The 13824-nt window shown below is 42.7% G+C and overlaps 1 protein-coding gene across 5 annotated transcripts in view; it reads left to right on the forward strand.

Moving 5' to 3' along the window:
- The window catches only part of mrtfab (myocardin related transcription factor Ab), a 29756-nt gene that overhangs the window by 10282 nt on the left and 5650 nt on the right, over window positions 1–13824 (forward strand). For 4 of the 5 annotated variants that reach the window (XM_088285068.1, XM_088285067.1, XM_088285070.1 and 1 more), the window contains 8 exons: window positions 9416–9481; window positions 11324–11379; window positions 11600–11675; window positions 11877–12035; window positions 12743–12906; window positions 12998–13123; window positions 13330–13398; window positions 13475–13659. In XM_088285068.1, coding sequence (XP_088141194.1) covers window positions 9416–9481; window positions 11324–11379; window positions 11600–11675; window positions 11877–12035; window positions 12743–12906; window positions 12998–13123; window positions 13330–13398; window positions 13475–13659 — 901 coding nt within the window. Of the gene's footprint in view, window positions 1–4416; window positions 5029–9415; window positions 9482–11323; window positions 11380–11599; window positions 11676–11876; window positions 12036–12742; window positions 12907–12997; window positions 13124–13329; window positions 13399–13474; window positions 13660–13824 lie in introns of those variants that run through there. The other variant, XM_088285069.1, reaches the window with a different exon arrangement.

A 13824-nucleotide genomic window follows, 5' to 3' on the forward strand; every position in this document is an offset into this window, starting at 1 on the left:
CACAGCATTTGGAATGGAATTATCTTTCCGCACAATATTAGCGAGCCTTGTCGTAAGAAATTCGGTACCATCTCTAAAAATATCGGCATGGTTACGAAATGCTGCATTTTTATCAGCTCACAGAATTGTTCAACTGGATCACGCTTAATAAGTGTGTGTTAAGAAATTTCAACATTGGCACTTAAAAAAAATAAAACACATGAGGGAGTGAGAAATTCGAACTGCCAGTTGAAGGTGTACTACGCCTCTCACACTATGATCGCCTCGAGATCACCCGCAAAACTCATGAGGAAAAGCGGTAAGGAAAATAGCGTGGCTGTATGGAATTTCAGCACGCATCTGATATCTTTGGATTCACTTGGCATCTTTTGCAAATGCACAAGGAGTTGACTCAACGGCTTTGGCAGTACGTTTGCCTTTCCAGTACAAACATGGAGTGAGTACACTAAGTGATTAAGTGCAGCCTTTCTATTGCTCAGTTTACATTTGAGTGTCTTCTTCGATACTGACTCCAGTTGTATATTCTGAATCTGAGCAGACACGTTCTCTCGAGTATGGCATCCTCGTCTCAAAACTCACTCCAAGTAGTATAGTTCACTATCTTCCCATCCACCCTGGCGGGAACATGCTCTAGATTTCTAGATCCCACCCCACCCCCGTCCAAAAAATGTCAGTAGGTGAACAATAAGAAATCCCAAACTTGATATGTTGGGTCAAGGCCAAAACACTGCTGGTAAACGCCACAGCAGACCCAGAGGGGGGAAACAAGGAAATAACAGAGAAGACCTTCTGTTTTCTCGTCTGGAATGTTAATAGACGGTGTGAGTGAAGGTTGAATGACACTTGGCCCGCCTAGTGTTTTGGTTCAGTTCATTGTTTTGGGGATTTTATTTGATTCTATTTGTCATTATTATTTTGCATGTTGCAGTAAAATACGGGAGAGAGCACAATTGAACACCAAAGTTAAACACAATCCATTGTACAACCTCTCAATTTTTTTTTTTTCACTATCTAATCTGTTGCGGAGTCAAACTGTCAGCATCATAAAACCTTATAAATTCCCAGGGCGCGTTTTAAGAATAACCGTACGGCTTCAAGGGAATTTGACTTTGTTGTATTTGTCTTACCGCATCACCCATCCGTCTCACAATTATAACGGCATGCAAATTGACGAATTCTATTATCCATTCATGCATCTCAGTAATGTGTAATTAAGTGAGTGTAAGATTCAATTTGTAGTTAATGAGGACTATTTAACAACGCTCATGACCACTCTCACAGGAGCACTTTGATGGATTATCCCCCAGGCTTCTGGCCACTATTCAGTCCAACTTGCAAATTCGTTTTACAAAACTTCTCAGAGGTATTGAACCATGAACCCAGATTTAGTTGTAGCCTGTAAAGATATTTCATAGAACTTTTTACTCTTCACTGCTAGTCACTGCACGGTTAACCTATCCTCTACAGGCCGAGTGAAAACATGATCCGTTTCTATTTACGGTCAGATATTCTCAGTTAGACTGTTACGTTTCCGACACTTCCCCCTTTAGGGTCCGTGTACAGTTGGGTTGAACCGGGCTTGGTTAGTGGATGAGTTGGGTTTACTTTTTTTATTGTATGCTTTCGGTATTGTGTTTGTGGAATTTGCACTTGGAAAATGCACAGGAAGTGGCGTATAAAAATTGATAATGTACTACCCTGTTCGGAATAGGTTGAAGTTCCAGGGTACTCAATCTTATCAACCATTTTATTTGCCAAGGAATTACAATGCAATGAGTCACTTATCCCACTACACCCATGTTACAGTCTTGGGCTGTTTTTTTTTCCTCACCTTTGAGTATGTTTTAGATCAAATTTCTGCAAAGTAAAACCACTACTGCATATTATTTCCCATTTTCAGATACAACTGTACTTAAGACTTACCTCCCTAGTGGCTCCGGTTAAAATGACCTTCCGAAATTGACGGGGGAGGCATTGCTGTTCATTTACGAATCCAAAGGAAGTCGTTCAGACGCTGCAGTATTTCTGAAACCAAGTGTTTTTCTTTTATTCCAAAAAAAAATGTCATTCAGTGAAAGGTAAATAAAGAGCCAGATAAGAAGGTCCAAGGCCAAATACTTTTCATGGAATGTTCTTCAAGTCTGAACTGTGATAGCTCTTGCCTCAGCCGAATCTACACATTGTGACGATTAAGTTGTCTTCCATATGCACATAAACAATGCCAAAATTATTTTTTTGGGGTATAAAATCAAGGTGAGTATTTTGTCCTCTATCATTCAAAGTACTTCAAAAGTCATCTTCTCAGTCTTTGTGAAAGAGCGTAACGTCGCTGTCCTGTGAAAATAACACGTCCATTTTCCGTGAATAGGGTTTCTGCATTACAGATATCGCATTCATGTGAAAATAAAATGAAAACAAAATACAAAATTGGACATGGGTGTTTTTTCACAGGACAGCGACGATTAGTTTGTTGCCTTTCCAAGTGCTTTGTAAGGACTGAGATTGTTATTCCTCTGATCATTGCTACGCTGACTTGATTTGGGTTTGTTGTTTTTTCCCCTTTCAAATAGTTCCATGCGAAACCGGGAAAACCACATGGGATTGAACCCATAAATAAGAGTGAGATACTTAAACAAAACAACAAGGGAGGGGAACGAGAACTTCTGGTCGTTCTTTGGAAAAAAAAACATCTTAAGCAAGGGCAGTTTGGGATCCTGATAATGTCGTGACTTGTAGTTAGTTAAGTCTAAGTCAACCTTTGAATTCTACATAAAATTGAGATCAATTATGAAAATGCCGTCATTCCCCTGTGTTGATGTTGATCGTTATTGACATCGTTTATATGCCCTGGTTAAGATCAAAATTCTGGTTTCTGAAACATTCGGAATAACCCTTTTCTACTCGAGCTTTATAAGATGCGGGGGAAATGGAGTAGATGCGCCCACAACGTCATAAAACTCCCCTTAAGTTGAGTTCATGATGCGAATCATCCCCACAACACCAACTTGATCAAATCTGTTACGCAATTACTCCATCCATCCATTATCCGAGCCGCTCATCCTCACGGCGGTCACGGGCATACTGGAGCCTATCCCGGTCCTTTCTAAATGCGGTGTCACAAAATCACCTGTCATAATCGATGAGTACCGCGTTGTTTACGTTGCTCCACCCACACAGCGACTTCCTTCGTGTGTTGTCATCCCTTTGTGTGTGTGCCGTCCAGACTGTGAGTCAGTCAGATGTGTGCAGCTGGACTTCGATCATTGAGTCCTTGTTGTGTGTTATTCTAGTCCCGGGCCTCTGTTAGTTCTGGGTGAAGGCCTGTTTTCTTGTCACCTGTGTGATATAGTGGTCTACTGTGCTAATGTTCTATTAATTTACTAAAGTTGTGAATATGAAATAGAAGAAGTGTTGTTTTGGCTTATAAAACATTTATACTTTCCGAGAGTATGGGGCTTTAAGTTTGCGTGTATGTTTTGCTGAAAGTAACCTTACCCTGTGAGTGCACAGGTGATCCCACGCTGAATATAGCCCCCCCTCGCTGCCAGCTGGTCATGCTATTTAAAACAGTTGAGGGCCGAGGGTATGCGGGGGGCAATTTACCGTCAGCCTCCAGCATGACCTGCGGCCTCTAAAACTGGAATGCAAGTTACTTTTTTTTTTTTTTTTCAGGATTCATAGGCGTCACATTCTATAGCAGGCGTGGGCAAACTACGGCCCGGGGGCCACGTATGGCCTGTTAAACGTTTTAATCCGGCCCGCTGAACTTGGAAAAAAATTAAATGAATAAACCTTGTTAATGTTTTATTTTCTAAATACTGTGCTTTTTCAAAGACATATATATTATTGTAATGCTTTTGTTCACTTTCATTTAAAATTAAATGTTTTTTTTTTTTTCTCCGATGAGGTGAGGTTACGAAAACACTCCATCCCATCTGCTCCTGGTCCGGCCCCTCTGTCAAATTTTAGAACCCATTGTGGCCCGCTAATCAAAAAGTTTGCCCACCCCTGTTCTATAGTCTTTGCTCTGGCGCTTTACCAGCAGTTTCAAAGTTCCACAAAAATCTATAAATACAGCCCTTACAGTACTATTAACTCAGTGTCTGATTTATCGCTTGCACCTTACAGAAAATGCCTGCGATGTCAATCACGATTGACGTTTTTTTCTATTGGAAAAGCTGTTTTTAGATTGCGACTCTGTTTAATAGCTAAATGGACTCACTTGATGGTGCTTGATTCTGCTCTGCAAGCACTGTTAGTATGTAAGTGACTGCCTGCCTCCGCCTCTAGCAGTGAATGAATAGCAACAGCTGAGCTAGAGAACTTTATCGGCAACACTCCCTGCCTTTGTGTGTGTGCGCGCAGTACTGCATGCGTGTACGTGCTCGCTCGAGATACAGGAGGAGCCGCAGCCACAGCAGAGTCTCACTGGGCACCGCTCAGCTCACTGCTGTCCGCTCTTCGGCTGCCGCTGGCCTCCTGTTCCGCTTCCTCCCACGGCTTGTTTTTCCTGACCACAACTCGCCCCTGTGGATTTCTTTCTACAATCCTACAAGAGGGAAGATTCACACGGCAGCGCTGTCGTGACTTGCCGGCCGCCACCGCAGAGGAGAGCGTGGGGAACGAAAAGGCGTAAGACGCTGAGGCAGACCAATCGATTATCCTGATAGAAGAAGCGACGCATTGAAAGAGGAGAGGCAGCCTTGTTTCTTTTCATTTTTTCCGAGCTCTGCCCTGGCTCGCTCTGGACCTCTGTAAAGCTCACATTTTCCTCAGGAGAAAGACCGCTTATTACACGGACAACCGGGCTATTTTGTCAAATCAAAGAGGAGGAACGTGGTCTTTAAGTTAGATGTTTGCCACTACCACAAACTAACTCATCTCCATTTTAAATGATTATGCTGGACACCAACCATTGCCTGTCCTTTGAACACTCCCCTTTGGGCTCTCCTCCAATGGGCAATGACATGGACAAGGCAGAAGCGAGGATGGATCATGATAGACATATCTATCATAGCCTGAAAGAAGGTGGGCGATCCTCAGTCTCTGATTTGTGTTTATGCAGCTCGGTCTACAATCTTCACAGTACTACTGTATTTTCTATAAATAGTTAAGTAGCGAAGTAATGGTTCGCAGTGCAATGTCATATTATACAACACAATACATGAGCTCCAATCTTGAGAAGGTTAACTATAGGTATAAAGTCCACAACTTATAAATGAGATCACATTTATTAATAAGCGCATTTGACTCGTCACAAAGAAACTGAAAGAAAATGCTCCGTTTCAACACCTCAATTAGAATAAAAAGGCCCAACACAGGAAATTTCATTCGCATTCACAGGTGTGATATATTTCCTTTTGTCAATCCAAAACAATGCCGTCTGACCAGTCCAATCAGAATAGCCAAGCTTCGTCCGGTCTGCACATGCTCTGCCTTGGCGTAAATGCGCAGTGACGTCGTCGTAGTCGCACTTTAAAAATGTCTTACCAGAGCTCGTCGGCGACGGGAGTTTTAAAGTACGATCACAACTAGTGTGATAAATTGACGGATGAACTCGTTTTTGTTAAACATGCTCTCGCTGTGCAAGGAGGCTTTTTTTTTTTACTATTTTTTTATTTTTATTATGACGCATATGCTTAGTAGGTATACCTTTCTGTAGTGCACAATTGTATTGGTTTGTAAAGTGGTGTTATTCATATTCTTTCATAACTTTTGTCGATACATTTAAAAAGAATTATCTAATTGAACCAAATCATGAATAAAATATGGTACTTGAGAGGCTAAGATAATAGACAATCCGTCCATGTTTCCGGGCTTTTGCATTCTTGGCTGCTACATGACTGACTGTAAATCCTGGTGACTTTGACGCATGAATGGAATAGTGTGAAGCCACTGGAAGACGCTGAATGTGTTGCCTGCGTCTAACAGTGCCAATGGAGCCACTTGCGGTCGACTTTTTTTTTTTCTTGCTCGTTGCAAAATGATGCGAGCAGCATTTGTAAATAGATCATTTTGACACCAATGCTAACTTTAACCTCTATGGGGCAGCTGGGTTTTTACGTCAGTGTGCATGTACCCATTTCCACCCAATATACACTCAAACAAACAACAAACAAACAGACTGCTGAATCTTGTGACAAAGCCACAGCAGCAAGGATTAGCTTTTCTCTTTCTGTCGTTAATTTTAAATTTAATCGTTTGTATGGACACACAATTCCAATGAGATCCCGGTTTCTTCCTCCCTTCCTGACGTACCTTCGACCCAAACGTCATCCTCCTCCTTTGAGTCAGCGGTTGCTGATGAAACTTGAGATTAAAGCATTTTAGAGACAATAGATCGCTTGTTGATTAATTTGTGGGTGAACTGCTGCAGTACAAAATATTGCTTTGATAGTTTAAATCAAGGGATTGTTCCTTATAAAAGCTGTAAATCAACCAGGTTCCTTTTTTTTTTTTTAATGCATGTGTCAATTTCGTGGTGCGCTTGTTGTCCCAGTTAAAGCTTTTCTTAAATTAACCATAATGGCCCTCAAACCTGATTTGATCTTGTAGCGTGTCATCCTGTACCCACAATCCCCTGGAGATTTTTGCCAATATTAATATCATCACTGACTGTAGGTCCAGCAGGTCAAAATGAAAAATGATGTTAAAAAGCAGAGAACTTTGTTTGGGATGCACTGTGGAGACCTAAACTTTGCTTGACTGTTGGTGTTTAGCCAATTATTGATGTGCTGGTTCACCAAGTTCAAGTGACAAAAGAGTGGATCAACAAATAATATTTCACTTAAGTTATTAATTGAGGTGTTTGGTGCGTGTGCGAAAGGGGAGGCAGCAGTGAGATGCCAGGATGAAGTCAAAGGAAAGTGTAAGGTTCTCTTTCCCAGAATAAACTTAATCTCAGGAAGTGCCAATTGGCATGGCACGCTCCTCTTAACTCAGCCTCCCACTTCCATGGCACACTTGGGCCGCAAGGGATTTTCCTCAGTGTGTTTACGTCTTAGAGACAATTAATCTCCGAGTTGCTGCACTATTGCAGACGTATAACTGAAGTCGCGTGGCTGTGTTTAGGTCTCAGTGTTGACATTAGTGAATGTGAACTGACATGTTATTACTTAAAAGGGAGCATCTCCTGCGCTCGTCTGATCCCTAAAGAGGCTGTGCGTATACATTTGTAAATAAAACAGAGGAGTTGAGCTCACGGGGGAGGCTTTAAGAGTTAAGGAAGGACATTTACGTGTGCAGGCCTAAGCTCATTCCTGGCGCTTGTCGCGTCGCCGGCGCAGACGTTTCTCATAACAAAGAGCGACTGCGGCATATTGCGGCGAGGACGGCTAGCTGGCCCGACCGGGACAAATAATGTCATTTTGTCAGTGCCAAGTAACAGGTGCTGCTTGTCCTCAAAGTAGCTGGCGTGACGGCGATAGAGGTATGCTTGAATTGCAAGACTTGGTGGTATGTTCAACTACACACACATGCGTCGTACCCTTTAGGAGGGACAGCTGGTGTGTGTTTATGCCTCTTTATTTATATATATGCATCATTGAAGAACAACAAACGTTTGTGTGTGTGTGAATGGGACATCAAAGAACCTCAACGGTTAAGCAGCCTCTGAAGCGCAGTTCCCCAAATTATCAATGCCAACAGGTCCAATTCAATTCAGCAAAAGTAGAATTTGTAACCCATTTAAATGAATTCAGGATTTTAGTGGTTAGATCAGGGAAGGGGCAAACTATTTGATTGGCGGGCCACAATGGGTTAGAATTCGACAGTCCGGACCAGGAGCAGATGGATGGAGTGTTTTGGTAAGCTCCCCTCATCAGAGGAAAAAAGATACATTTAATTTTGAATGAAAGTGAACAAAATCATTACCACAAAATATATGTCTCTCACACACCACAGTATTTAGAAAATAAAAAATTAACCAGGTTTATTCATTTTAATTTTTTCAAAATCAGCGGGCCCCATTAACTCATTTACTGCCATTGACGGCTAAAGACGTCCAAGATCCTTTTTTTTTTTTTTTTTCACTGGACTGGTAGTGAATGAGTTGAAATGTGTAACAGGCCCCTGGGCCGTAGTTTGCCCACGCCTGGGTTAGATGGTTCACAGACAACGATCTCGAATTTGGGCTAAGGGTCCAGCCTTTAATATTTAAACATGCGTTACAGTACAGTTCAACCAAACCATTTTGATGAGCACGGTGTTTGACCCTAAAAGAAAGAAGTCTTTAGGGTAGGCTTGTGTTCTATCCGTTTACAAAAAAAAGTTTTTTCCAGGAAGCGGAGCTTGTATAATGCAATGTCAGACTGATACGACAAACACGTTTTTGGGGGTTAGTTGTGCGTGATTTCCGCAGCAGCCAATTTTGGACACAATCTGGCCAAGCTGGTCGGCTGTCATGTGTAACAAGAAGTTAACCAATATTTACCTAATGCATGCATTTTGGAGGTCTTTCGACGTCAATTCAGCCGTTGTACTTCGCAGCCCAGTCAAAGACGTGCATAGGTGTTTTTTGTTGCAACTCTACAAGAATGTGAGTTCATTTCCTGTACTACGGTCGTCACCGTTTTTATCTTTTACATCAGTCTTAGCATTCTGTGATACAAAAGCAATTTGCAAGATCATATTTTGGATGCTAAATGAGATAATATTCTGCAAGATGGGCTGCGGTCTAGCGAGATATGCTGACGTTTTGCACGGCATCACGCCAGACAGTTTATGACTTTCGTGGCATGTGCTTGCTAATATTTAAAAATAATTTTGAACTTCCGAACTATATTTTCAAAGTTTATATGCAAATTAGTTTTACTTTACTTTCATATGAAAAGCTTTTAGAGCCAAGCATCGTCCAACTCTTGTTGTCCTCTTCTCTAAAAGTCTTTCTCCGTCGCCTGTTATGTAACAAGTGCTTCCTGTTTTAAAAAGATGGCACAATCGACCTCATTCGGTACCGCTCGTCGTTTAATTCCTTCCAAAGTATTTCTCGTTTGTTCTTTTGTTGGTTTATCTTGCTTTATCATACCATCTTATGGCATGTTTACTTGTTCACCTATCGATGCACATGCACATGGGCAAAAAAAAAAAAAAAAACTACAACAATCTATAAGAAAGAGGAAGTGTGTTGTACATTACTCATGCGCTACTTCTACCCGCCTCTTTTGTCGCCTCAAAAAAACTCACAGAGGTTAAGTTGGAGGAAGAGCGAACTACCAGAAAGTATGACTCCGACATGGCCAACTTAATGCAACTGAATTCCTGTGCTTGTTCTTTAATTTAAACGTGGACAATGGACTCTGGATCAGCGAGACAATAAACAACAACAAGCAGCGTTTTTTTATTTATTTTTTTTTTCTGCACCGACTAACTCTGATTTCCCCTTCTGTCCTCCTTCACCTCCTCTGTCTCCATGCAGTCCTTCAGCTCAAACTCCAACAGAGACGCACGCGAGAGGAGCTGGTCAGTCAAGGGATCATGCCACGTAAGTGTTACATATGTTCAATATCGCATTGCTAAACGCTGCTGGCACATACTTGGGGGGGGGGGGGGGGGGGAGGCCTTTTAGAGTGTTGCTTACCCATTCAAAAGGTGCTTAAAGAGCAAATTCAACGACATCAGGCGACATGCATCTGCTGCAAGATGCTGTTACTAACGACGATAATGTCTTTCATCAGCTCGTACGTGTGTAATATTCATTAAATTCCGAACGACTCATTCAGTTTCTGCACATACGTTATCAAAACGAGCAGCTTCCTCTCCGCTTGCATCCAACTTCCTGCTTCGGGGCTATGCACTTCAGACAGTAAAAGTAGATTACGAAAAAAAGAAGCATGTAGCCGCACAGAATGTACATTCGTACGATGCTTAATATTGCATATTATTATATTGTTCGCCGATGAGAAAATTAGAATGTGCATTGAAGCTAAGCCAGATTGCAAAATTCACTCCAGTGTCTTCTTTTTTTTTTTTTTTTCTGTCTCTGGATTCTTTAGTAAATCTCTCTGCCGCCATTTAATGTTACTCGGCCCACTGCCAATCCTATTAAATTGTCCAGGTGGAATACGCCACTGTCAGTATGTACAAATAGAGACTAAATGGAGCGCTATCTTGCCCGAGGATGACGTACTGTATGTTCTCTTGGCCCGGGATTCTACAAACACTCCTTTTTGACCGCCAGCAAGGTCCCCATTGAATTATTCCAATGGAAGGATGACATAAAAGTGCACAGAAACCAAACAACATGATATTTCAGCTCTTGACATCGAAAGGTCACTGCAAGAGAAGAGAAACTCGGATCCACTTGGTCAGATGCTGCTGAATTGTCACTTCAGCCATGGTGTCAAATTGTGATTTGCCACCGAAGGAGGTGTGGGTGAGGAACTTTCTGCCTTCGGCCTCGCATTAACGACCATCGCTTTTGGTCTTGAGCAAGGCACTTGCGTCACCTGCTTTGTTGTTGACGCTGTACGTACCGTATTCCACTGTAAATTTCCCCATCCGATTCCTTGTTATGTCTATTACTTTGCGTCGTGACGTTGGCGCTTGGGTTACATCACAGTCGCTATGTAGGGCCCCTTTAAACGTCAGAAGTTGTGACACGAGGAATGTCCCCCCCCGCCCCACGCTGGGTGTCATCTCGTGGTCAGAATGTCGACACCAGGCATGTCCCGGGTTACGGATTTCACCAGCCCTTGACCAATCAAATGGTAGCTCTCTTTCAACACTCCCAACTGCCAGTGTTTTCAATATCCTTCCCTAAATACTGTTATTATTCTCTTATTCTGTTTTCAATTTTGCAGGCGCTTTATTTTCTCACGGTTTGTAAGGCACCATGATTTCTTCCCTCCAGCATAGCAGACAGTTAATGCGTCAGTCTGTCCCCTTGCCCCCCATTAAAAATAAACCTTAGACATCTGCTCATCAAGAATTGATGGAGTTCCTGCAGTCTTTTTGACTGAACACCCTTTCACCTCAGTCGTTGGTAGCAAGTGCTGGGATGTGTTGCTACTATATCTACAAAGGAGTTATTTTTTCAAAAGTAACATTTGCCACACTTGAGACAATTGTGTAAAAGGCACGATGCAAAAACATTGTGTTTCCTTGGCTAATACCAAGTCGGTAAAGGTTGCGCTTATGCTCCTGCACGCGCCGCACGCAGCCTCGTCGTGGTCATCATCGGCACATGGTTCGGAATAACAATTCTGACCTTCCCTTTTTGCAGCCACTTCAGCCATTAGCAGTTTTGTCACATTTGCCACTTGCTGGATGGAACACTTCTAGATTTTGCTTGCATTTATTTACCGCCCGTCCCCCACCCCCACAGCTCTGAAGAGCCCGGCAGCCTTTCATGAGCAACGGCGGAGTCTGGAGCGTGCAAGGGTGAGTTTATTCCTCAAAGAACTATTGAATAAATAATGGCTAAAAAAAAATGTTTATTTTTGCATATACCCATGCGTGCGACAGGCAATTCTAAGTTCTGAGTGCGCTTTGCCACCTAAACTTTGGATAAATCTCTAATTTGTGCCCAAAAAAAAATTACCATTGTAAATAACTAATATCATCATGGCTTGTCCTGTGGTTGTTGTGCTACTTTGGACAGACTGAAGACTATCTCAAGAGGAAGATCCGAAGTCGTCCCGAGCGCTCTGAGTTGGTCAGGATGCACATTCTTGAGGGTGAGCCGTCGCTCATTTGATTTTCAAATAACTTTGTTCTACTCATGCTTTTTAATTGCATGAAAAAATGGAAATGAATGCAAAATTATCACGAAATGAAGGCACGAATGTCTTTCTGCATGTCCCGTACTTCATTCAAATGAAAAAGGGTCTTTGTCCCGTGTACGCACGCCGCTTACCCGCGCATGTCTTTTTGGACAGAAACCTCGGCAGAGCCCTCCCTGCAGGCCAAGCAGCTGCAGCTGAAGAGAGCTCGGCTTGCCGACGACCTCAACGACAAGATCTCGCACCGACCAGGTCCCATCGAACTGGTGCACAAGAACATCCTGTCTGTCTGCCCTGATCAGGAGTCACCACCTGGTAACGTTGTTTTCAATGACACCAGGCAAATGCATTTACAACTTGTCAATAAGTACACGGTTGCTTCAGTACATTTTACCGGTAGTGTACATATTTGCCGTGAACAATGCAATTACAGAAGAAAACGACAGCAACCGGAGTGCATTGCCTTTGCCATATTGCGCCACATTGTTTTGTCTCTGTGCGTGTTTGCAGTATGACACTAGAACTGTCTAACTGATTTGTAGTGGGGTTGGGTGTGGTTAAAGGGAGAAACAACTTTTTTGCGGGTTGAAAAAAAGTTCAAGTTCAGCGATATGACATAAACACACAGTATTGAAAAGTATGACCTCATGTCAGAGTCTGCAAGAATGCAACCAAGGCAAAAAAGACTTATTGAATTCAACTTATTATCTACTCACCTCCAGTAATAATCGGCCATTGGATTTTGTCTGCTTTTGCACCACCTCTCAAGTATGTACAGCTCACACTTCTGCACTCGTGAACTATGCCCTGTTTTTTTTAGGATTGTGACTTAAGAAAAAATGTCCTCATGTATTTCTACCACTTCATAGTAATTGTTACACAACAAAAGAGAAATGTCGCAATAGCTGTGTGAGAACACGGTGTTCTTGGTATCTATGGCAGTGCATATCCAATTTTTTGTCGCAAGCCGAAAACTCTCATGTGACTTATGTTGGTGACACCGCTGCATGTTTTTGTTCCAGAGTCTCCGAAGGGAGCTGGAGGAGAGAGCTCCTCTTTGGACGAAGACAGCAGTGATGCGCTGTCACCCGACCAACTCGCCAATCACGACTCTCCTGTGAGTACTGTCCCGCAGCCATCGCCCTCCAACGTGCTCGCCCAGAATGGAGACATGTCCCCCACACAGGTTCTGCCCAAAGAATACTATCAAATCATTCCCATGCAAAACAAAGTTGTGTATTTTAAAATTAACAAGCGATATATTCTGTTTTGTTCAGTTTGTTACACAGCCCACTCCAAAGCCGCCTCCTACTCTTGTGGCAAACGGGTCCGATTCACCTCCACCCCTCAAAGTGGCAAACGGGACAATCGTAACATCCCGCACACCCTTCGGGCAGCTCAAGGTGAATATCAATTATTCATTAATGGTAATCTGTCTACATGTGTGTGGCAACTCTAATTACCGTAAAATTCAGTCTCTTGACCACATGATTCTCAAACATAAGTATTGACGACTTTTGGAGAGCCGCGGCATCAAACAAAAAAAAATGTGTCTTATACGCCTATGATGTCACTTCCTTGTCTAAATTGTCACGATTTCTGTCTGCAGTCTCACAGTAGGACAAACTCTGACCGGCCTCCGCTCAGATCCAAGAAAGCAAAGGACAACAAACCCAAGGTAAGCAAGCTTATTTTTCGTCTAACACGGCAAAAGAGTGTTCATTTCTTCCCGCGCTCACTTGGATGACCTGCAGGTGAAAAAACTGAAGTACCACCAGTACATCCCCCCAGACCAGAAAGCGGACAAGGAGCGTCCGCCTCTCATGGACTCTTCCTACGCCAAACTCCTCCAGCAACAGCAGCTCTTCTTGCAGCTCCAGATTCTCAACCAGCAACAGCAGCACTACAACTATCACACCATCCTGCCTGCGCCTCCGAAGTGAGTGTCAAGCAACACTGTAGGTGATATTCTGTCCACCCTCAACCTTTATCATCTGCCATTTTCTTCTACACTTGCCGTCTAGGATAATAAAAGCAAAACTCTGTCAGGCAATTATGCTGTGTGAGTGGACTGTAATTGTCAATTGTCAGTGTCAGTAAGCAA

This window comes from Idiotropiscis lumnitzeri, chromosome 20 (assembly GCF_059441095.1).
Source record: "Idiotropiscis lumnitzeri isolate Australia: NSW breed Sydney's pygmy pipehorse chromosome 20, RoL_Ilum_1.0, whole genome shotgun sequence".
Classification (NCBI taxonomy): Eukaryota; Metazoa; Chordata; class Actinopteri; order Syngnathiformes; family Syngnathidae; genus Idiotropiscis; species Idiotropiscis lumnitzeri.